We start from the raw sequence: 23,628 nt of genomic DNA, 5'->3' as shown, positions 1-23,628 counted from the left end.
CCCAAGGCACTTGCAGGGTTTCTATGCAGACTCCTGCCTTCCAGTGTCTCCAACCAGGGGCTTCTTCATTCTCCCAACACTGAGCCCACCCAGGAAGGCCAGAAGTACAAGGAGGAGTTTGTGCCCACGACCAGCAAGTGAGGGGGTGGCTGGTGGGCAGAGGCTCCAGCTTCCTTGGTCCTATAGTGGGGCAGTTTTGCAGCACATCCTGCAGCTACTTGGCATGAGTTCAGGTGAGATCAGAGGATCCTGCTGGCCACATCACCCTTTACTGCTGTCTATGTACCCAGGTCACCTTCAAAATCCTTGCTCATCTGGCAGTAGGGCAGAGCCAGCCCCAAACAATGTCATTTTATTGTATTGTATTTTATATGTGTGGGTGTTTTGTCTGCATGTCTGTCTGTCCATCATGTGAACACCTGGTACCCAGGGAGGTCAGAAGAGGGTGTTGGATCTCCTGGAACTGAAATTATAGAGAATTGTGAGCCATCATGGGGGTGCTGGAAATCGAACTCAGGTCCTCTGTAAGCATAATAATTTTTTTCTTTTTCTTTTTTTCAGAGCTGGGGACCAAACCCAGGGCCTTGCGCTTGGTAGGCAAGCGCTCTACCACTGAGCTAAATCCCCAACCCCAAGCATAGTAATTTTAACCAGTGAGCCATCTTTCTCGCCTCTGTTTTATTTTTATGAGACAGGATCTCACTATGTAGCCCTGGCTAGTCTCAAACTCTCTATGTAAACCAGGCTGGCCTCAGACTCACAGAGATTCATGACCTGCAGCCTCCCCAGTGCTGTGACTAAAACACATGCCACCATGCCTAGCTCATAATATCATTCTCAAACCTTCATCCAGCCAGGCCTGATAAACGCTGCACTTGGGAGGCAGAGGCAGGCAGATCTGAGTGTGAGGATACCCTGGCCTATGCAGCATGTTCAGGCCAGCCAGGGCTACATAGAAAGACCATATATATGTGTGTGTGTGCGTGTGTGTATACACATATATATATATCACATATACACATATACATATATACACATATACATATATACACATATACATATATACATACACACACCTATAGGCGGTTGAACAAGTCAGTGGACTCTTTATTGCTTCTAGGGTGTGGGGCTCAGGAGCTCTTGGTGGGGCGGGCCCGTTTCTTCTTCACCACCACCGGCTTCTGGTTTTGAAGGATGACACTGGCCCTGCAGATCAGGGTGGTACTTGTTCTTTCCGATCATGTGGCTGATGCTGCTGACAGGAGCTGAGCATTCTTGTTGATGGTGGTCCTCACATAAGAAGTGGCAGGTTGGGGTTGGGGATTTGGCTCAGCGGTAGAGCGCTTGCCTAGCAACCGCAAGGCCCTGGGTTCGGTCCCCAGCTCCGAAAAAAAGAAAAAAAAAGTGGCAGGTTTTTGCTGACGGATCTACGTTTCATAACCACCATGACCCCTTTGCCATCAGCTGTGGGCTCCACTCTGATGGTTTTGTGGTGGGTTAGCCTGTTGTGATGGAGTTTAGGGCCTTCAGATTATTGGGCTCTGTGCTGTATGTTGGCTTGTTCCTCTTGATCAAGAAACTGGAGCAGTTTGGAACGACCATCCATTGCAGACGCACGGACATGGCGGCTGCTCCTCTCTCTATGGTGGCCAGAGACAGAAAGAGAGCAAGAGACCCTACATTAATGGAAGGAAGGAAGGAAGGAAGGAAGGAAGGAAGGAAGGAAGGAAGGATAGAAGAAGGAAAGAAGGAAGAAGAGAAAGAGAGAGAGAGAAGAGAGAGAGAGAGAGAACTAATTATAAATAAAATCCAGTACTCATAGTGAGCCTTCAGTGGATGTGTCCACTTTGGTGTGTTTTCCGTTTTCAGAATTCAACATCTTTAAGGACACAGCCCCAGGGGAACCTTGGCCGGCCTGTCAGATAAGAGCCAGGGGCTGGGGTATGGTGAGAGGAAGGAGTCAGAGCCACACAGGTCACATAGGGCTTCTAGGGCAGCTTCTGCATTCATTTTTCCACCGTGTTCAAATCATGCTCTCCAGCTCAGAGGTCTACGTCTAACATACTGGGTTCAAGTTTTAATTGTTTGCAGGAAACAACCTGCCTCTCTTCCTCTTCTTTCAGGGGCCCCTATGGTCAGTCAGACCAGAGGTGAAGTTCCCTTGAACCCAGGTGGAGGGCTAATCCAGGCTCACCTGCCCTCCAAGCTGGTTAGTGTGGCCTACCATCCTACTCAGCCTGCCAACCTGGCCACCATGCTGAGCGCTGAGATCTGGGAACTGGTCAAGACTGTCACCCCACCCCATATAAGCTAGTGCGTTCTGTCACTGGGAGCAGTGGGCATGGTGATGTGGTCTCCAGCCAGAATCTGTGAGACCTGTATGCAGACAGCTTTGTCATCTCCCTGTATGTGAGCCCTACAGTCTGCTGTGTGGTGCTGGTGAATGCCATCTATCTAGTGTGAGCCCTTCAGGGTGGGGGACCTGGGACCCTCAGAAAGCGCCATACTACAGTATGACAAAGAAACTCAGTTCCCAGCCTGCCAGTCAGTACCAGCTATGAGAACAGTGTTCAACTGGCCAAAGCCAGCAGTTTTCACAGTTCATGCCAACTAAAGGGGTAGGATGCAGGGTCTGAAGGTGACACACGCTACAGAGCTCCTCTGTCTCTGGCCAGTACCACGTCAGTCCTGAGCAGTGCCCGGTGGGATGTGCAGCTTGGTAGCTTTAAGTGGCAGTTGTCTACCTTGTTAACGAAAACACAGGAGGTAAGTAATTATCACTCGCAATTTGGGATCAAAAATCCCCCAAAACAAGGGGAAAAGAATTAAGGTGGTGGTGGTATGGGTGTTTTTGTTGTTTGTTTTCTGAAAATTTCAGAGAGTCTTGCCATGTTGCTCAGACTGGTCTTGAACACTGGACTCACGAGTCCTCTCACCTCAGCATCTGAGTAGCTGAGGCTATGGGAGTGCAGAGGATTATCAACAGTGATGTTTGGAAAGAAATGCAGTTTGCAGAGGTCACCATGAGTTGAGTACCAGGGAGAGGAGAAGGTGGGAGGTAGACCTGGCCTGTTATGCTTTGAATATGAAATGCTGTCCCCATATGTTGAAAGTCTGATCCCCATGTGCGGTGCTATTTTGGAAGGTGCTAGACACTTTAGCAGTACCTAGCTGGAGAAAGTAGGTCACAGAGGGTGCAGGGGTGTTGGGGTGTCTCTGGGGGGGTACATCTTGTCCTGACCCCTTCCTGTCTCTCTGCTGTTTTCCTGGCTGCTAGGAGGTAGAAAGCTCCTGTCTCTCACACCAGCTGCTATGGTGCCTTAGACCCCAAGCAGTAGAGTCAGCTGGCCATGGACTGAAACTCTTAACTCTTTCTTCCATGTTCTCTCAGTGGTGAGAACCTACTAATACAGTGTGTGGGGCACCCAGGTCAGGCTGTGTAAACCGTTTCCCTCATCCTCACTAAGATAGAGGACCTGAGGGATGGTTACATCCCCATTGTAGAGATGCTCAAACTGAGCGTCACGGGGGCTAAGTTACTTTTCGGTCACAGTCAAGAAGAGATTTGAGGGGTTGGGGATTTGGCTCAGTGGTAGAGCGCTTGCCTAGCAAGTGCAAGGCCCTGGGTTCGGTCCCCAGCTCTGAAAAAAAGAAAAAAAAAAGAAGAGATTTGAACCAAGATCTGCTTCATTTTAAAAGTGGCTAAAAAGGGGGAAAAAGAGTGCACCACCAAGGGGTTTTCCAAGTCGCTTTGATTTGAGTTCATGTGGAAAAGAGGAAGAACAAGGTCCCCTACCAGGTCTGGGGACCAGGAACAGCTCTGCCTGCAGTGCTGTGTCTTCCACACCTAGAAGGCTTGGGGCACAGCAGCTCACAGAGACTTTCAGTGAATTACTGAAGGGTGTGGAGGCATGAAGGGACAAGTCTATCAGAAGGGAGAGCCCGTGAGCACCTGAAGCCCCTGGTTTCTGCGTATATGGACTGGCTACATAGGATCATTTGGTTTTGCTCTGTTTTTGAGGCACCCTCTCAAGTACCCAAGCTACCCTCACACTTCCTATGTAGCCAGGAATAATCTTGATCTGATCCTCCTGTCTCTGCCTTCCAAGTGCTGGGGTTACATGTGTGTACCTGGCAATCTAACTGTAGAACTGTCCTTAAACAGAGGTGGGGGTGGGGGAGGAACCAACACCTGGATTTGCCAGAAGCTCATTTCAAATCTTTTCTGTAACACAAGAGCAGCTCTGGCCCCCCCTCTCCCCACCCTGCCCACTCAGGGCCATCTTTCTCCATCAGTCAGCTCGGTGCTTGCAGCTGGGCTCTCTCTACAGAAAACATTAATTTGTAGTTTTATAATTCCCAAGTACAACCCCCAAATCTTTTTGCTTTTATTGGTCCGTGTGTGCACACACTAGAGGACAATTTGTGGGAGTTGACTCGCTCCCTGCACCATGTGGGTTCTAGGGTTCAAACTCGGGTTGTCAGGCTTGACGGCAAGCACTGTTAGCTGCAAAGCAATCTTGCTAGACCTGTCCTAGTCCTGTTACTGTGTGCAGCTTATTCCATTATGACTTTTAACAACATTTACTCATGCTGGTACATGAAGACCGATGCATTTGTTTTAACTGCAGGCTGATATCCTACTGGGATCTCCACTGGAGCTAGATGTGGTGGAGCACGTCTTTAACTTGGCACCCACAAGGCTCTAGAATCAGTCCCCAGCACCCGAACAAAACAAAGAGAAGAACAAACAAAAGAGAACCTCTTACTTCCCATTCTGCTTTTTCATAGATTTTAGCCTTGGTTGTCTCACGCCATACAGAAACAAAGGTCTTTACATGGACCTCCAGGTGTGTGCACGTGTCATATAACTGTTAAAACAATTAACGCATGTTGGAATTGTGCCCCCTTACATGATCCTGGTGGCTCAGAGGCTGATTCTGTCTCTGACCTGGGGTAAATACAGTGGTGTGACTCTGTGTAGATGGAGAGTCCGCCACCTGTAAAGCACTCCACAGTTCTGCTATGACTCAGATGTCCACCTTCAGGAGGGGCTGAGCACCTGTGTTCTGGGAATACGGTGGCTGGGTGAGGCCAGGCAGGATCTGGCTATCCTTCCCGACTGGATAGAGGGGCAGTGGCAGATAACGTGGGGGTGCTAATCTGTCTTGCTCACAGAGAAGTGAGCTCTTTGTGGGTCGTCTGAGGCCTTCAGGTCATGTTCAGATCCTGAGTGTCCTTTCTGCTACTGCACTGCCACACAATGGCAGTGCCCAGGGCGAACTCCATACCCACAGCCTGCAGAGAGCCAGGCATTATTACGAGAAATTGGCTAGCTGGCAGAACGAATCCGAGAAGTGGGATGACCTCATGAATTCCAATCAGTCCTATCTTATGCTCACCTATACCTTGCCAGGCATAGCAAACACTATTTGTGAGCTCTCGAGTACCCAGGTAACAGAAGACCATTTGGCATCTTGGCATTATATACACATCAGTGCCCTAGCCAATATTCACAATAACTAATCCCACCAGTAGCCAGGCTACCCTGATTCTACACTTGGGGAGGTAAAGAGGAAGGCAACCCACCCAGGACAGGGGATGTCAGTTGCCTCTGAGTGGCCTAATCTACCGTCTAGGCATCAAATATCTAATGGGAGAGAGGCATGTGGGAACTGCCATAGGCTCCTCCCCTTAAGTGGGCCCTCCCTGGCCCTCCCAGGAATGAGCAAAAGCATTGCTTTTGAAGCTTCTAGCGTTGGGATGGGAAGTAACCCAGGCTTTTTACAGGCTCAAGCCCCACGCACTCTCTTAGCACTGTGAACCCCATTTCTATAATATTCACCCCTTTCAAAGCTGTGCAAGCCAACTTGAGCCTTGGCTGGAGCTCTCCAGTGCAAAGGCTGTGCCTAGCATGCTATTTCCTCAGACAGTTGGGCTCCTAGTCCCACAGGAGCCTCCATGAGGACAACCGGTAAGACCCACCACGGCACACTGATGAAGTTCTCAGATAGAGGACAGGTGCCTTGCCCCAAGTAACAGGCTGGGCAAGGAGAGCCAGCCCATGGACCAGGCTTGGGAGCTCTGGCTCTCAGTCTTGTCGCACCGTGCTAGGCCTGGGACTCGAGAGAAAATTGACCCTGAGGTTCAAGACCTGGGCCAAACAAAATCAAGTGTTTTGACCTGTGATTATGCAGCTTTAATTTACTCACGACACTTGGTTCCAAGAAGTCACACCTAATGCCCTGTAAAACCACGACAGAGGCTCCATGCCCTGAGGTGCAGCATGCAAGCTTCCCGTCACCCACCAAGCACCACGGCTGTGCAGGGAACAGGGATTTCTTTGTTGTGATTTTTCAGGGTGGGACAGAAAAGTCCTTTGTGACAAAGATTCTTCCATGCCCTACTATGAAGATGAGGTAAGAACAGATCTGCTGTGATTTAAGGGGCCTGGGGATCCCTCCAGACACCTTTACTGCTGCTGCCTTCCAGGCAAGGTTCCCTAGCGGCCTGTGGAGCCCAGTTTGCAAAGTGTGGTATACAATCACAGGTGGGCGTACTGGGGAGGGGAGATGGAAACTTGTAGGGCTGTCTCGGCATTCACCTTGGGTGAGCCACTCAGAGGCCTTGGTTTACTGGTTTGTCCACTGAGTCTGCTGGACAGGGATTTTTGGCATCTGAAGTCTGCTATGGAGGGAAGATCACAACTTATAAACATCTAATCCTGAAGGTTCCTGGCTCTCGGCTTCTAACATTCCACTGCTGAGCATTAGAAGTCTGGAGCTGCCCGGATCCAGCCTGTGCTGGGCAGTGCACTGGGGCCCAGGCTGTGGAAAGCAGGATTCGTTAAGTCAGTGTGATGCCCAGGGGCAGTGAGCTCCCTGGAGAGGACATGCCCCACGATGGATAAAGGAGGTGGAGGTGGGGGCTGGGTGGACCTGGATCAGCAGCCATTCAGTGGGCAGAGCTGGGAGAGGGACCCAGGTCTCCTGACTCCTGCTCTATCTTTAGATCTCCATAGCAACCGTCGCCAGGGCACCGAGAGCTGAAGGCACGGGCTATGTGACTGCCTGCAGGAGGGAGGGGCATTTGCCTCTGTTCCTCTTCTTTTGTGGGGAAAGGACTCTGAGCTGGCCTCCTGAGCCAGGAAAGAAACTGAGCGTTAAGCTGATCATGGCAGAGATGGTCCAGGAAAGGCTTGTCATGGACACAGAGATGACGCAGGGCAGTGCCGTGGTCTGAGGACACAGTCAGCTCACAGACCCAAGGCCTTCCTTCAGCAAGTCAGGTTCACCCCGCAGGAGGCACAGAAGTTAAGGTCCTCCCAAGAGCTCTGAGCTTTTCCCCAAGTCATTTTCTCAGCACCAATGAGCCCTCTGGAAGGACAAGAGGGTCCTCACCACTCGTCCTGTCCAACTCCCACCAGCCTGAGTTCAGTAGGACTCCATTTGCTTGGTGACCTTGGAGCAGCCTTCCCTGGCTCCCAGGATAACTGCTGGCCTTCCTTCCTCCACACAGCAGGATGCAGCAGACAGGAAAGGAAGTTCCAAGGGTAATGACATTTGCCCAAGGCCTCTGGGCAAGTCAGCAGCAGGGCCAGGCCTGGACTCCATGTCGTCTGACTCTGGTCTGGGCTCCTCTTGGTACCCGTGATTAGGGTCCAAGGCCAGGGCTAGAAGAGGAAGTAGGAGTCCTCAGTCAGGCCAGCAGACAGCAAACACCTAGCCATGTCCTCAGTAAATGCAGGTGAGCCACAGACTAATGTAAATGGCCTTCTCCGGCAGCGGGCCACCAGTTCATCAACCAGCTCCTGGCCCAGGCGTCCAAAGTGGGTCTTGTCACGGTAGCTCCAGGGTAGCTGATCCGGGGAGACCTCCTGGGAAGGCGAGAGAGAGCAGGGAGGACTCCTGGGGGTTCTCGGTGTTCACCCAGCCAGCTCTGGACAGCCAGCTCTGCCACAGCAGGACACGGGAGAAACCCTTCACCAAAAGAAGCTTCTAACTCAACTGTCACTGCCATGGTGAGTCCCTAGTCTCTGAGCTGAGAGAAGAAGGCCTAGGTTACGGAGAACCATGGTCCTGCTGACCACAGTAAAAACTCAGTTCTGGGGAGGCCCAGGAGCTCCTAGTGTCCCATGTGCTTTCAGGCTTTGTAGCCTTACTTTCAGGAATCTGGATGACTTCCAGGTCCCCTAGTGCTGTTCAGGAGCACTTTCTGGTGACCTGGATCTTTCTACACTCCCCCCAAACACTCTCCTATCTAGTAGAACCCCGAGGGTAGAGACAGCAGACCTCACTGGCCCATCTCTCCTTCCCATTTCCCAGTTCTCCCCAACCTCTTGGTTCCACTGGCCCTACCCGAATTGTGCACCCTAAGATGAACTGACTCTGGTTACTCCTCAGTGAGGCGGAACCCTTTAGCAATGGCAGGTAGGCTGATAGGTGCTATGACAGCAGGAGCACCAGCAGCACCCAGGGACCCGTGACTGCAGGATGGACTTCTCTACCCATCAGCAGATCCAGAAAAGGTGAGCAGGCACTGGGGAAGGAAAGGGAAACAGCACACCTGGCAGGGGAGAGCAGGGACAAAGGCTGGCACCTAAAAAGCACAGCACAGTGGTACCTGTAAGCTTGCCAGTGACACCAGGACACAGCATTAGGGAGGGCAGGCCAGGAGAGGGAGCTGTCAAGGTCATCAGGCCACTGGGCTTGGGAAGCCCTGAGAATGTAGGAGCCAACAAAGGGCTAGGAGCAAGGCAGTGTAGAACAATGGGTGAACTGGCTGGCAGGAAGTGGAAGGAGAGTTGCCAGGCTCAGGTGGGGAAAGGGGCAACATGTGTGTCAAGTGCATGTGGGTGAGTAGAGCTACCACAGTCACCCCTACTCCTGCTGTGGAGCCAGCCAGCCCATTCCCCTGCCTGACCTTCAGCATCATCAAAGCCTGGCAGGGCTGGAAGTGAACTTCCATGTAACTTTCTAGCCCAGGCTCAAGGGCTACCTCTTTTGTGTGGCATTCCTGACCCCGCTTGCCCTCCACGCTGGCCAGCATGTGTATGTACTATCCTGACAGACTAAGACATGGCCTCTGTGCAGGACCAGCTGGGCTGGTACCCAGTTCTCTGCCGCTGTTACCTTGTTACCTAAGTTCCACATCTGTTGAAAGAGACAGGACGGCAGTACAACCCTCACGAGGCTGTGGTGGGGATTGAAGTGCTCTGAATGGCACACAGAGACATGCTCAAAGAAAAGCAGCACCCTGGTCAGTTTTGTCAACTTTGATACAAGCTGGAGTCATCTGAGAAGGAGCCTCAGTTGAGTAAATAATTAGCCCACTGAGTCTGACAGGAGCTGTTCCACAGCTGTGTGGAGGAACAGGTGAAGATGGCAAGGACCTTACTGAGGCACTGCCTACTCAGTCTCAATGGAACCCCTACTCTGGGCCTAGCCTCATGTTAGGTACCATGGTGAGTATGTGAGCCCACATTCTTAGCCACAAAGATGTGAAGAGGACTGCTGCTGCTCTTACTCCACACAAGTGACCCCAGGGGATGGTTGGGACACAGGTGAGGGTGGAGCTTAGGAATGTGAAGCGTATGGGGCCCCTCGAACTGGAACCTCTGTAAACTGGCTTCCTCCTTGTATGATGGACCTGGTGATGCCTACACTCCAGACAGAGCACCTGGGGTTATTAATATAGCACAGGGTGGACAGGCTACAGCCAATCCTCAGGACAGCACAAAGGGAATGCAGCTTGTTAGGGGATAGGTCCCCACCCTGGGCTCACCTGACTGAGGACAAAGAAGGTTCGAACGTTCCAGAACCTGGCCTGTTCCTGGAAGAAAGTCTTCAGGTAGATGTCCTCGAAGGTCTTGAAGCAGCCGACCAAGGTGACAAAGGTCTCATCGTCTTCATTGTCTGTGATGCTCTGCACGATAGGCACCATAGGGGCCAGGCCTGTGCCGGCTGCCAGCATGAGGAGCTCACCGTACTACAGAGCAGGACAGAGAGCACAGTGGGTGGCGGGTGGGTCTCACACTATCCACAGGGCTCTTCTCTTGGTCTTGCCTAAGCTGGGCAGCAATGCATCTCTCAAGTGTACCACCCGTCTCTGCCATGCTCTTCCCCTGGTGCATGAAGGCACCTGAATTACGAACAGCAGGTAAAGCCTGCGGAACACAGCTCATGCGACTCTGAGGCTCCCAGAGAGCAAAGCCCAACCTTCTCTTAGCATTTCTCTACAAGGACTCTGCTTACAGCTGGCAAGGAACTCAACTACCTCCCAAAGTCACTTCCTCTCCCACCGAAGCCTGGCCCCTCCCAACTCCATCGCAGCCTGCTCTAGAGCCTGCCTCCTCCACTCTGCAGAGCTCTACAAAGGTCTCAGGCCCCCAGCCGAGAACTCTGAGCCTCTCTGAAGTAAAGGAAGTAATGAATACATCTGCCTAGCTGGCATTGGAAGGTAAGTTTCTGCCCAAGAGAACAGTACCATCAACCCGTCCTCAGTAAACCCATTCCTGTCTCTAGGTTCCTTAAAAAACAGGGCAAGCCTTTTCAAAGTCTGTCTGTCTGTCCATCCGTCCGTCCGTCTGTCTGTCGGTGTCTGTGTGTGTGTGTCTGTGTGTGTGTGTGTGTGTGTGTGTGTGTGTGTGTGTGTGTAACCCTGTCTAACCTGGAACTCTCTCTATAGACCAGGCTGGCCTCAAACTCAGAGATCTACCTGCCTCTGCCTCTCAAGTGCTGGGTTAGAGTGAGTCACTCCCACCCTGCTCTCAAGGTCAGTTTCTTAAAGGTTAATGCCTGACCCACACTGAAATATTCACCTTTCATTCCAGAGATTAGACATCTGTATATAAAATATCAACTGTGATCTGGGCAAGCTATTTTCCTAATCTGAACCTTAATTTCTTCACTGGTGGAGAACAATGATGAGCATTTTCCTGAAATAGCTCAGAACTGCCCTGAAGACAGGCCGGGTGTGGAGTCAGGGTCTAATCCATTTCAGTGCTCCCCCTTATTAGGCCTGAGACACTGGGCTGGGTCACCTTGTTCTGCAACAGTGGTCCCTGCAGCCTCCAGGCCTTTGCTCAGGGGTGCCTCCCTTTCTCTCATTCTTGCTCAGGTTGTGTCCTAGGAAGCTTTCCCTGAGCTGGGCTGGGCTCTTCATCTCCTATCCCAGTGCCTGTGCCTCCCTCAGACCTGGGCAATAATGTGCCTGTCTCCTCCTGGACAGACACTAGTGTCTGTCTGTGGTGTGACAGCAGAGACAGACATTTGTATGATTGATTTAACATCTGTGCATAATCAGACAACTACAGAGCAGGCCTGGAAAGAGGGTGGGATCCTGAGCCTTCTCTAGGAGCAAAGCAGACCCTGGCAAGTCTCTGGTGGCCATCTGAATGTGGGAGGTCCTTGCTGCTGGATCTAGGTGAGAAACAAAAGGCCCTGATGTCCGAGGGATGCAGGTCACAAGCGCTGGGAGGCTCCTCATGGGGCAGATGCTCAGAAGACCATCTGCTCCAAGCCAGGAAAAGAAACATCAGCCACACCCTGTTCTTAAGGGCAGGGACACTGAATAGGGGGGCACAGTGCAGAGTCGAGCTTGGATAGTTCCAGAACATTGCTGGAGAGTGACAGCATATCCACCTGTATGTATGTATGTATGTATGTATGTATGTATGTATGTATGTATGTATGTGTGTGGGTATAATTCTACTGGGATGGAGCCCAGGGCCTCACAAGTGCTAGGAAAGTGTTCTATACTGAGCTACATCCCAGTCCCGACAGGGATGGTATGATGATGTTCATATAAGCGTGTGTGTGTGTGTGTGTGTGTGTGTGTGTGTGTGTGTGTTTGTACATATGCCCATATGTGGGAGTGAACCTGGCATCCTGGGGAGATGGCTTCCAGGTGCATTTGGGTTTCTTCCTTTTGTCTGTCTCTGGTGATTTTTTTTTCTTGTTAGTGAGAATGTTTTGCATTTATAATAAGGGGAAAATACAATAAAAGCTATTTTTAAATTAAACAAGAAGAACGGCAAGGCAAGCATGATTCATTCTTTTCTGCTTGTTTTGGTTTTGGCTTTGTTTTCCTAATTATAAAGGTAATAGGTGTTTATTCCAGATAATTTGGAAAGTATAATGAAAAAAAATAAAAATTGCCCACAACCCCCCCAAACCTGCTAATATTTCACACACTTCATATTCCTTTCTGTGCATTTTAAGTTAGTTTCCCTACTGGGTGTACAATGCTTTGTACTTAGCACTTGTCACTTGCTCTCATAGCATAAGCACAAGGCATCATTAACAACATAACTTTTTTTTTTTTTTTTTTGGTTCTTTTTTTCGGAGCTGGGGACCGAACCCAGGGCCTTGCGCTTCCTAGGTAAGCGCTCTACCACTGAGCTAAATCCCCAGCCCCAACAACATAACTTTAAAATCTAGGAGAACGTTCTATCAAGTACCTGTAACTATTCTCTTTGTGGGGTACTCAGTTGCCTCTCGTCTTTTGTTATTATAAGTAAAAATGCCACTCACGCATGCACAGAAAGCAGCATTTGGGTTTTGTCTTGTTCTGTTCTGTTTGTTTTGTTTTCTGTGTAATAGATTTCCAGAAATGGAATTACTGGGTCAAAGGATTCTCAAGACTCTTGATACACACGACTGGACTTCTTCCCAGGAATGAGGCAGCGATGAGAAATGACCAGTTCTTTCTGGGAAAGGTGGGCAAAGCAAGCGTGCTGTGGAGACGAGGCAAGAGCCTTCCAGTCTAGAAGTGAGTGTGGGCTGTGCCAGCTTCCTGAGGAGAAGATGCAATCGGAACAGCATCTAAGAGTCAGAGGGCATCAGGGTCCTGAGCTCTGGGTCCTCAAACCTGATCTTCTGAGGCACGGCAGCCATCAACGGTTTTGGAGTAAAGGGGACAGTGTGTTTATTAGGGCCCATCTATCTTGTCTAAGCCTTGTTTCAGCCTCACATCACTCTGGGGGCTGGGTTTAAATGTTGGAAGAACAGCACAGTGACTTGTGGAAGCTCCTCAGGACTGAAGGTGCTGGCACTGACCTTTTTTGGTTCATATAAGAAGCTTCCGAAAGGCCCTCGCCAGAAAGCTGTGTCTCCTGGTCTCCAGGACTCCACATAGCGGGACATCAGCCCAGTCTCGTAGCACTTGAAGCAAACACAGGGAATGGTCAGTGGATAGACATTCGCCACAGCACAAATCTCCCTAACTAATGCTTGAAGCTCCTGCATGCTCAGTGCCTCCTGAGGACTCTCACCTTGCCTTCTTCTGTACCCCCCATACTGGAGCTATCATCCACACTGGCATCTAGACACACAGGAGGATGGTAAGGCTGAGATGAGACTCCAATGGACCTACCAACCTTCAGAGAGGTCGAACACTGAAATGCCTGAGGAGGCCACGCAGGGAGTGTAGCCCAACAAAGAACGGGTTAGTGACTAAAGGCAACAAGCGTGCAGTGTGAGAAAAGACACTGTCTGTTTAAAAGGGATGGATGTGGGGTTGGGGATTTAGCTCAGTGGTAGAGCGCTTGCCTAGCAAGCACAAGGCCCTGGGTTCGGTCCCCAGCTCCGAAAAAAAGAAAAAAAAAAAAAAAGGGATGGATGTTCCTTCTAAGAGGGAAGCTATTTCTCAGGTGCTAGTCTGTAACTTGTGGGGCAGATGTTGCCAGATCTCAGAAGTCTTCCAGGAGATAGAGGAGATCCATTTTTTACTGAAAACCTTCCCAGTTCTGAAATGTCAGCAATAAACTTGTAATTCTGCAATCCTAGGCAGGCTAAAGCCAAGTAGATTTGAACACTGGACTGTTTCCAGTGTCTGGCTCATTCTACACCACCTCCTGGTGGGATGACTACTAAGTAGGTGAGCTGTCTACACTGCCTTCACTGTCTACACTATCTACCTGCACTGTTCTGAGCACCATGCTGGAGTAGAACACACAGTTGAATCTGAAACGTTGTGAAGACATCCAGTGCCTGAACCATGAACATTCAGCACTAACTATTCCCATCAGTTAATTTATGCACGCAGGCTTCCTCTGGTGGCTCACAGTAGAGGAAGGCTGTATATACACATCTCAGACACTCACACTGTACAGACAGCTTCGCACTCCTCGAGGAGAAACCATGAGCCCATGGAGTGAAATAAGGCTGGCTTCTTGGAGTTTGGGCAAAACTGGATTCCCAGGGTGGGAAGACATGCAAAGACTCTTGGGATTTGAGGCTGCCTGGGCAAAGGCATAGAGCCCAGGTCTTCTCCTGGGAAGAACCGACAGCCATGGAGGGGTAGAGTCAGGAACGCTGAGACACAAAACTGGAAGGGTGTTTGGGATGGTCCAAAGCTTGAAGGACAGACTAGATTTTGGTGTCAGACCTGCCTTTGAGTGTCCACAACTGCCTCCGACACTATCTGCATGAGGCACAGGAAGTCTCGGCTCGCCTGGAAGATGGGGAGGGAGAGTTTTTACTGGAAGCTGTGTGGGGGCATATCTTGGTTTCTGGGCCCAATTTGGGGGAAAGTAAAGCTATGGGGACTAGAGAAGTGGCTCAGCTGTTAAAAACTCTGGTTCCGGGGTTGGGGATTTAGCTCAGTAGTAGAGCGCTTGCCTAGGAAGCGCAAGGCCCTGGGTTTGGTCCCCAGCTCTGAAAAAAGAACCAAAAAAAAAAAAAAAAAAAAAAAAGAACTCTGGTTCCTCCTACAGAGGACCTGGGTTCAATTCCTTGCACCTACATGGTGGCTCACCACTGTCCATAAACACAAGACAAAACAAAAACAAAACAAAACAAAAACCCTAGTTATGGCCCTAGCAGCCCTAGACAGCACCAAACGGGGGGGAAAGATTCTTCTGCCTCGGAGAGCCTGGTTTGGAGCAAAGGCTCAAGAAATACTAAGACAGCTTTTGTCCTACCACCCAAGAGGCCTTTAAGCTTCAGTTTCTTCATTGGTAAAGTAGGGATAATATGGTTTTCTTGAGGTCATGAGTTGAAATGACAACAGTTACAAGCAGTGTAACCACTGCCTAGCAGGTACTGAAAACAGAGCCCTCCTTAGTTTCCTCATGGGAAAGTCACCCCACAAATTCCCACTGCCTTCCCAATTTGCAAAGACATTTCCAGCTCTTTCCATCCAGTGGCTTAGGGATAATGAGATACTGCTCTGAAGGAGCAAATCAGCCTTGCAGCTGGGAGGGATCCAGCTGTCTGGAGAGCTGTCTCTGGGCTTATCCTCTCAGCAGAAGCGCCCTAGACAAGCAGCGCAGGGAAGCAGGCCATTTGGAGAGGATTTGTGGAATCTCCCAGACAAACAGTAGCGTGCAGAAGGGAGCTTGTCCAGGCTTATGTGGGAAGGAATAAACATTCAGGCTCGTAGGCAGGCAAGAAAGCAGGAGCCCAAGTCAGCTCTAGGCCTCGGAATCAGGGGTTTGCTCCCCCTCAGGACTCCTTCTTCCACCTCCCACCTTGGGTCCTCCCGGCCTCAGCCTGCTGACCAGTAAATGAGATCATGACACAGCCTTGTAAGGAGGCTACTGACGCTCCTTAGGACTGCATGAGGGAAATGTTCTCACTTGCAGGCATGTTAGACCTGTGGCGTATGGCCACAATCAGCTAAGGACAGCTGGTCTGACACAAAACTGAAACTGATTTTAGAGCATTATTCGTGTTTTTGTTTGGGGTTTTGTTTGCTAATTCAATTGTTCTAGAGCATGAACTTTGTAGTTGACAGCATGGTGCTGTGATGACAAGAGGCTGTCTGTGCCTAGCAGAGCTACAGCAGGTTGGCACACACAAAGCTTCTCTTGCTGGAAGTCAAACGTCGGTGGGTCAGCAGGTCCATAAAATTGAGTGTCCAAGGTATTCTGTATCCAACCCACTCCACTCCTTCCTGACAACATTTCCAGTGGCCCAGCTGCCCCACAGGCATCCTCTGCTCCACCACCTGGACTGAGCACAGTTCCCAGAAGCCCTTCCGGAAGTCTGGCTATCAGTACTCTCAGCCTAGAATGGCATTCATTCCTTAGCACTGTCAGTTCACACTCCTTCAAGACTAACCTCCCAGAGTGGGTGTCAGGGTAGTCCTGTCTGCACGGTCTTTCTCTGGCACCCTGCTGCCTTCTGTGCCAGGACAAAAGCCTTTCCCAGTTCATGCCTCTTCTGCCGTGCCGCTCCCAGGTCTCTGAGCCTTTTCCTCATACTCTTCCTGTTTCTCAGCCCTCAAACATACAGCACCTCCCAGGAAGCCGGGCCTGAGTTCCTTGTTTACAGCTGCCCTGTACTGGGCCAGGTCTCCACTCTCATGACTAGCATCATACTGTACTGTATTGATCTGATGATCACTTGTCCTGGGTCCCTACAGGTCAGGCTGGACCCCTGTGCCAGCACACACAGGTACAGGGACTTCTCTCCACTTCTCAACTCAATACTCTTTTTCCACCAGCACATAAAAGGTGTTAAGGTATAGGATTTCCTAAAATCTCCCAATAGCATGCCCTCTGGGCATAACAGCAACCTCCTTAGAAGAGGAGAAGGAAGAGACCCCCTCATAAACTATTGTTCCTTCAAGTCAGTCCATTCTCATGACAACTAATACCTCAGGCAAGTCAGAGAGGGAAAAAGTTCATAGCACCCTACACAATCTTCAACGAGAATTGACTCACCTTGATTAAGACGTCAAAGTATCCTTGTGCAGTGGCAGGGCTGATGGGAGTGTAGGCTCTCTGAATTTCTAAGTCATCTACTACACCTCTGGAAAGGAGAGGTGCACAGAAGTCAGGTAGTCAGCCATTTAACGGGCACCTCCCCTGATAGGTTAATGGACATGAAGGGTAAGTTTCAGTCATTCCCAGAGGTCCTCACGGAGGGACAGATAAAGAACAGCAGAAGGGAGAGCAGTGAGCTCACCACTGCCCACCTACTTATGAGACCTGTGCACATTACTTAATCTCTCGGCAGCACCTCCTGTTACGTAGGGCTCACCGTTCAGGTCCTGGTTGTGTGACTTCACTTGAATTAGACAGAATAGTACATCAAAGAGCACACTGATGCTCTGAGCAGTTTGTGGGACGTTACTGTGGTTTCCTTCTCCGCTACAAAATAAAACAGGTGAAAGCAGCTGCTAGCAGCTTATGGAACATTACCGGAGAGCAGCAGGCGTGAGAACTGGAAGAGTCCTCCAAGGGCCCGAGGCCAAAGCCTTGCCAAGGTATTGACTGTTTTTACGACGTTACCAACGATGGGGTCAGAGCCCAATCCTGAGTCCTGGTAAGTGCTATGAGGTGTGATATCTGCTGTGTATCAGGCACATCATATACATAACTTCATTTAAAATAACAGCCCAGGGCTGGAGAATGACTCAGGGGTTAAGAGCACTCACTGCTCTTGCAGAGGGCCTTGGTTTGGTTCCCAGCACCCGTATTGGGTGGCTTCCAACTACCTGTAATTCTAGTTGCAGGGGATCTGATACCTTCTTTTGACCTCCATGGGCACTACACATACAATGCACATACATACCCTCAAGCACACATGCACACACATAAAATAAAAATAAATAATCTTTTTAAAATGCAGAATGCAGTGTTAAGAGAAGGAAAGCCCTCGCACAGCTGGCATCTGGCCATGGCTCCAAATCTAAGTTGGGTTCTGCTCCTCAAAATATCTCAGGCAGTTAAGTGTGGTGGTGCACCCTGTAGCCCCAGCACTTGTGAGGCTGAGGCTGAAAAATAGGAGTTTGAGGGTGGCCTGAAGTACATAACAACCGTGTAAAAACAAACAAAATAAAAAACAAACTCAAACCCCACACCCAAACAACAACAAAAATCCCGACAGCTCCCTGGCACAGCCGAGAATTCCTTTCTCTGGCTTTACCCTGTGCACAACATTCATCTCAGGTGTCTAGGAAGACCGAAAGCCCTGTCCAAATGCGCCAAATGCAGGAACACTAGACAGAACATGAGGAAAGCTTATGAAATATGTGCAGATACCGAGAGCAGAACTAACATGGCTCAGAAGCGGAGAGCAGGACACCACTTCCTGCAGCAGGCAAAGCCGAGTCTCAGAGGGAAGGAGCATGCTCGCCTGTGAACTCAGAAGTCTGCTGCTGTCAGGGATTGAGGCTCGAACAGGCCACTGACAGGTGAGCCCAGGAAAGGAAGTAACTCTAGCAGAGGAACTCCAGGCAGAGGGAACAGCCCGGGCTGGACAATGCAGGCAAGTTGGGAACTTGTAGTTGGATTTTGAGGCTGACAGGGAGGGGAAGGAGGACCTGGGAGGAAAGAAGCTTGGGCAACCATGTCAAGAATGTCATGGGAGCAATGAGGAGCACCAGAATATGTCTTACTGAGTGACATGGTCAATGGATGGTAGAGAGGATGGAGGGCAGTCAGCCTAGAAGCGGGGTCCCCTGGCCACTCCACTATATGGATGGAGAGCTGCAGAGCGGCTTCTCCTGACAGCTGGAATATGGAACTTCAAGGATTGCCAGTCAGGCCACAGGCCAGACCACTGGAGGCAAGTGGCCAGTCTGACCAGCAGTAAGCTTTTTCTAGTGCCCTCCTGCCTTGTCTTTGGGCCATGCCTTGTGGGTTTTTGGGTTTGTTTTGTTTTGTTGTGGTCTGTTTGCTGGTTCCTTCTCTTCTTGCAAACCTCATAACCTCCAGCATTCTTGGGGTTCAGCTCTATGCCCATTTTTCTTCCCACATATGAATACACTCCCGAATGCTGTCCGGGTGTGTGACGATATTGCCCAGATCCAAGTTTGCAGTACTGACCTCTCTGCAGTGCCTCACATACCCACAACTGTCCACCTGAAGACGCTTTCCCAGCAAAGGTGGGGATGGTTCAGGCTAGGGATGCGCAGGTCAGAAGGAAGTTCAGAGGACTCTTCTCAGAGGAAAGAACACTAATGCAGTTCAGTGGCCAGGCTGTCTAGGCCGGGATCTGGATCCCATGACTTGGTAGCTGTGTGAGGCTGGGAAACTTTTTTGTTTGCTTGCTTGTTTCCTCTTTTATTATTATCACTGCTGTTTTTGAGATAAGATAAAGAGCCCAGGATAGCCTCAAACTTGAGATGTAGCTAAGGCTGACCTAGACTTCTAATTTTCTTGCCTCCTCCTTTTATATGTTCAGGTTCTTTACTCTTACTGTCCTTTCTGTCATCCGATGCTAATTACACTGGCTCTGAAGACAGACTCTTGCTTTCAAATCCTGATCTAATACTTCCTGTGTTAGCAAGTTCCTGAAACTCTCTGACTTTAGCATCCTCTGGGGATTTTGTGATTGTTAAATGAGTTTAGGAATGTGAGCAGACAGAACTATGGCTTGGCTAGTAAGTGCTATCAAAGTGCTGGTGTATTATATATCACAAAAACATTACTGAGCTCCACGCCAAGGACCTTGAGTCTTATGCTGCTACGTCCATCCTGAAGAAGGGCTTAAAATAGGTCAAGTAAGCTCCCCCCAGCTACTCCGCTGGTCAGTGGTAAAGCAGGGCAGCAGACATTGGTTCTCCCACTACCTGAATGTACCGTAGGATGAGGTGCTGCCCAGGAAGCAGGCCGAGGTGACAGTTCCCAGGTAGTGTAAACCGGACAAGATAGGTGTCCCTGGTGACCTTCTCCATGGTGCTGATGTGGAAGGCCAGGAAAGTCTCTGGACTCAGCTTGGTAGAACAGCCCTATAACAGGAAAAGATTTGACCTCTAGAGGTCAGACCCAAGGGACACACACACTTTCCCTGATTTTGATGAGAGTCATCTCCTGATGTGACAGGAGTTGGCTCTTGCTTCTCCTTGATGTACAGCATAGTGCATGGAGTTTACTCTTCTTGTAAGCTTTCTGTAGCTCCCCACAGCTGCGGGAACAAGCACAGGCTCCTTAGCCTACATTCAAGGGAGCAGTGGGCAACTACAAGCTTCACTGTATTTGCCACACAACAGACCTTAGACGTTCATTCCTCCTCCTCCTCCCAAGGTCACCTCTCACTGCCTACCTACCTCAAGGTCTTTATTGTTCAAACTGTATGCTCTATACAAAACACCCGCTCATCCTTCAGATCTATTAAGTTCCAGATCTAAAAAACTGATGAAGCCTCAGAGATGGTCCAATCTAATATCCTCATATCACATATGGGGAAACGGAGGCCTGAAAGGTCTTAGGTTTTGGATTTCAAGAGGAATGCTGAGGTAGACTGTCTTTCTGGGAACAGATTTATTAACACCCAAGACATAGTATGGTGGGAGTTCCAAAGAAAGTTCAGGCTCATGAAGCTAAGTGGGTGTTCCTCTTACAGGCTTCAGAGAGAAAAGGGAAGTCTCAGGTCATGTAGCTGATGAACAGTCCATAGTACACACTGGCAGTCAGGCTGTCTAACTCCCTGGAGGCAGAAGGGAGAAAGGTTCAGCCCTTCAGTTAACCTGTGCTCTGGTTAGGGTATTCGGTAAACTTCCTTTGGGGAAGCGAGAAGTACAGAGTCACAGACAGTCACACTGTGGTGTCTACCTGACATCTGACAGACAGCACAGAAACTGTTAGGGTAGACAGAGAAAGGCTGCAGCAGGTGAGCATGGCCTGAGTGGTCTGCCTCTTCTCCATCACACCCCCCCCCCCTCTCTCTCTCTCTCTCTCTCTCTCTCTGAGGCAGGGTCTCATGTAACTCAGACTGACCTGATCCTAGCTGGCCAAGGTTGGCTTTGAATCCTTGATTCTCCTACCTCTAGCTTTTAAGTGCTGGGATTAAAAGAATTCGCCACTACACTCCGTTTTGTATATGAATTTCAAAAGTGGAAATTACTAGAGAAATTAGTATATTATTATTACTTTATTACATTAAAAGATAAAATTATTAGATTGAAATATGTTGTTTTGACCAGGGGGTGGTGGCACATGCCTTTAATCCCAGCACTCAGTAGGCAGAGGCAGGTGGATTTCTGAGTCTGAGGCCAGCCTAGTCTACAGAGGGGAGTTTCAGTATAGCCAGGGCTACACAGAGAAAGTCTATCTTGAAAATCCAAAGAGAAAAAAAAAAGCTGTTTTGTAAGACTTGCCAAGTTTTGTACTATCACTTAATTTTCTGTTACCTCAGGTGATTACTATATACTGAACCACTATATACTGAACACGTGAGTACTATGAAGTGAATGAAGGAGTTAGAATGGGAAGAGAAAGTCCTTAAGCTCCAGAGTAACAGCAACACTCCTTATGTACTTGTCTGTATAATACCAAGTTAGTTTGCTCACTCACAATCCTCAGTGGCTTGATAGTGCCTGGGGTATAACAGGTATTCAATGGGTATTGAATGTTTAGTGAAATAATTATTAGGTTCAGTGTTAAACATTACAGATAACTCAGTCCATTTTACAATTCGGGAAATAAAGGCACCAAGAGGTTAAGGGGCTTAGACTACATCCACATAGCTAATAGGTTGAAATAGGTTGAGTTTAGGTCTGGACCTTGCTCCTTGGATCTACCTGCTTCCATTATAAGGGCTTCTTTCTCTCCATTGTCCAGTCAAGGAAGTCATCCCATAGCAGGGGCACTGGGCAGGGCAGGGCAGGGCAGGGCAGGGCAGGGCCGGATAGATGTTGCCACTCTGGGCTCCTCACCTGGCTCTCAGGTGGCTGCTTCCCACTCAGCAGGCTCATGTCATTTTTGGCTTGGGCTGTGTCCCATCTTTCCAGGTCTCGGTAATAGAGGTCAAACACACAGGGCGAGCAGCCACTACCACAGCACTGGGAGGGCAAGGGTTCCACAGGCTTTAACTGCAACCAAGCCTCAGCATGGTCATCCTCCCTCTCAGCCATTGTCAGCGGGGCTTGGGCAATATGGGGGTGTGGGGTGGTGGTGAAATAGGCCAGGCTCCTCTTTGCTGTCTGCCTGGGAGAAGGAAAACATGGCAGTTATACCCTGTTATCTCTCTCACACTTTCTTTTTTTTTTTGGTTCTTTTTTTCGGAGCTGGGGACCGAACCCAGGGCCTTGCGCTTCCTAGGTAAGCGCTCTACCACTGAGCTAAATCCCCAGCCCCTCTCTCACACTTTCTTCAAGGCCCACCAGGTAGTCTATGGGGATAGAGATGGCTTAACCAGAGGCTGTCACACAGGAAACACTTATAATTATTGGGGTTTTGTGTGTGTGTGTGTGTGTGTGTGTGTGTGTGTGTGTGTGTGTGTGTGTGAAGTAAATCTTAGCAGAGAAGGGGATTTGGATTCAGAAGAACTTTTCTACTGTGCAAGAAGCTTCAGTATGTTTCTGAAGCTGGGGAACCAGGGAGAATGAAGTTGTGTCTTACTCTTTCTGTATTCTGCCAAACACCCTGCATACGGGAAGCTCCCACTGACTGGTGAGTGTTCACTCTATGGTCTGGGAGCTAGGTACAGGGTTAGGTGCTGGAAGGCAAGAGAAGTGCACAGGACACAGTCCCTGTCCTTGTTAAGACCTGGCATGGTGCTACATCAATCTTATTTACAGCATGCACTGTATCAGATACACGAGTGAATGATGTCTCTCTTTACGCCAATTACACTTAGGGTTTGGGGAGGGGGTGTATTAAAATCAGACAAATGAAATGCTTTGTTAACTGTAAATTGCTGTACAGCCTGAGAGTTGGTTATATTGTCCTCTGCCTTTTTGCTTTCATGGGGGTTAAATAGTCCTATTGTCTCAGTTACTTTGGAAATTGGTAGACAAGTTGGTCATATCAATCTCAGTTTTAAAGACATGATTCTTTCCTATCTGGGAGGCACAATCCCTGTTGCAGCCTCGACCTGGATGCCTATCCCTACTCTTCAGGCCTTGGTTGAAAGGTCATCTCCTGTCAGAGACCTTCCCAAGTGTTGCACTTGTCATCACCAAGCACTTGCTTTATTCTAGTATGTATTCATTCGTTAAACATGAACTGTGAGTCTCGCAACTGCTCTAGAAGTCAGGGAGAGCTCACAGGACAGTCACTAAACAAAATAAAAATAGCAACTTTGACAGTGGTCAAACAAGAGGAAAGACCTTAAGGACATAGACAAGAAGCATGTGTGTGTTGCCACCGTTCAAGTCGTACACTCATGTACTCACTGGGTGGTCCCTCAACGTATGCTTTACACACTCACCCCGACCCCTACCGTGAGCCTGCCAGAAGTTAGTGCTGAGCGAAGGAGCAATTCCCGGCTCTGGTCCCCTCCAGGAATCAGAAATCTCAGAAGAGCAAAAGTAACTTGCTTTCGGCGCTGGGCTGAGTGCCGAGGTGGCGTAGAGGTAAGCGAGGGCAACAGTGAGAAGGGTGGAGAGGAGGATAGTTCCAGAACTCACTAGGGGTCGAACCTGCTAAGACATTTTAACTCCTAATTTTACAGCGAGGAGACTGGGCCCTCTGAAATACTAAATGCCTAATGGTCAAAGACGTCCAAAGTACAAGTTTGAGGTCCCTACACTCCTCCGCTACGGACTCAAGCACCACCACCACGCTCACCTACCTACCAGCAAGTCTCCTCAAGTGGGGTACTTCAGAAACCCCAAGCAAAGAGCGCTTTGCAGGTTCCACCTATAAGGATGGGAACTGCCCAAGGGGCGGGGACAAAGCAAGGATTTTTATTTGTGATTGGGTGAAGTGTCTGTCAATCGCAAAATGAGCCA

At 49.6% G+C, this 23,628-nt stretch overlaps 1 protein-coding gene, 1 long non-coding RNA gene and 1 pseudogene across 14 annotated transcripts; 1 reads left to right on the top strand and 2 right to left on the bottom strand.

Moving 5' to 3' along the window:
* Nucleotides 1–1,081: 1,081 nt before the first annotated feature.
* On the bottom strand, nucleotides 1,082–1,623 carry Rpl28-ps1 (ribosomal protein L28, pseudogene 1; annotated as a pseudogene).
* On the bottom strand, nucleotides 1,082–23,599 carry Cyb5rl (cytochrome b5 reductase-like). 13 transcript variants are annotated; one of them, XM_039111134.2, is made up of 7 exons: nucleotides 23,473–23,596; nucleotides 21,610–21,880; nucleotides 19,535–19,683; nucleotides 16,670–16,757; nucleotides 13,059–13,163; nucleotides 9,784–9,987; nucleotides 1,082–1,676 (listed from the first exon to the last, which is right to left on the bottom strand). In XM_039111134.2, the coding sequence occupies exons 2-7, from the start codon at nucleotides 21,805–21,807 to the stop codon at nucleotides 1,641–1,643; spliced, it is 780 nt and encodes a 259-aa protein (XP_038967062.1). In that variant the 5' UTR covers nucleotides 21,808–21,880; nucleotides 23,473–23,596; the 3' UTR covers nucleotides 1,082–1,640. The 13 variants fall into 13 exon arrangements, with proteins under 13 accessions (XP_038967062.1, XP_063144501.1, XP_038967061.1 ...); XM_063288431.1 differs by lacking the exon at nucleotides 1,082–1,676 and adding an exon at nucleotides 6,177–7,672 and having other exon boundaries at nucleotides 9,784–9,924; nucleotides 23,473–23,598; XM_039111133.2 differs by lacking the exon at nucleotides 1,082–1,676 and adding an exon at nucleotides 6,177–7,979 and having other exon boundaries at nucleotides 23,473–23,597.
* Nucleotides 9,765–13,783, top strand: LOC120102947 (uncharacterized). The gene is made up of 2 exons (XR_005504929.2): nucleotides 9,765–10,458; nucleotides 12,603–13,783. It is a non-coding gene; the product is annotated as an uncharacterized LOC120102947 (long non-coding RNA).
* Nucleotides 23,600–23,628: the final 29 nt, after the last annotated feature.

The sequence above is a fragment of the Rattus norvegicus genome, chromosome 5 (genome assembly GCF_036323735.1).
Source record: "Rattus norvegicus strain BN/NHsdMcwi chromosome 5, GRCr8, whole genome shotgun sequence".
Classification (NCBI taxonomy): Eukaryota; Metazoa; Chordata; class Mammalia; order Rodentia; family Muridae; genus Rattus; species Rattus norvegicus.
The sequence above is the reverse complement of the archived record's forward strand: the minus strand, read 5'-3'. Positions and strand labels throughout refer to the sequence as shown.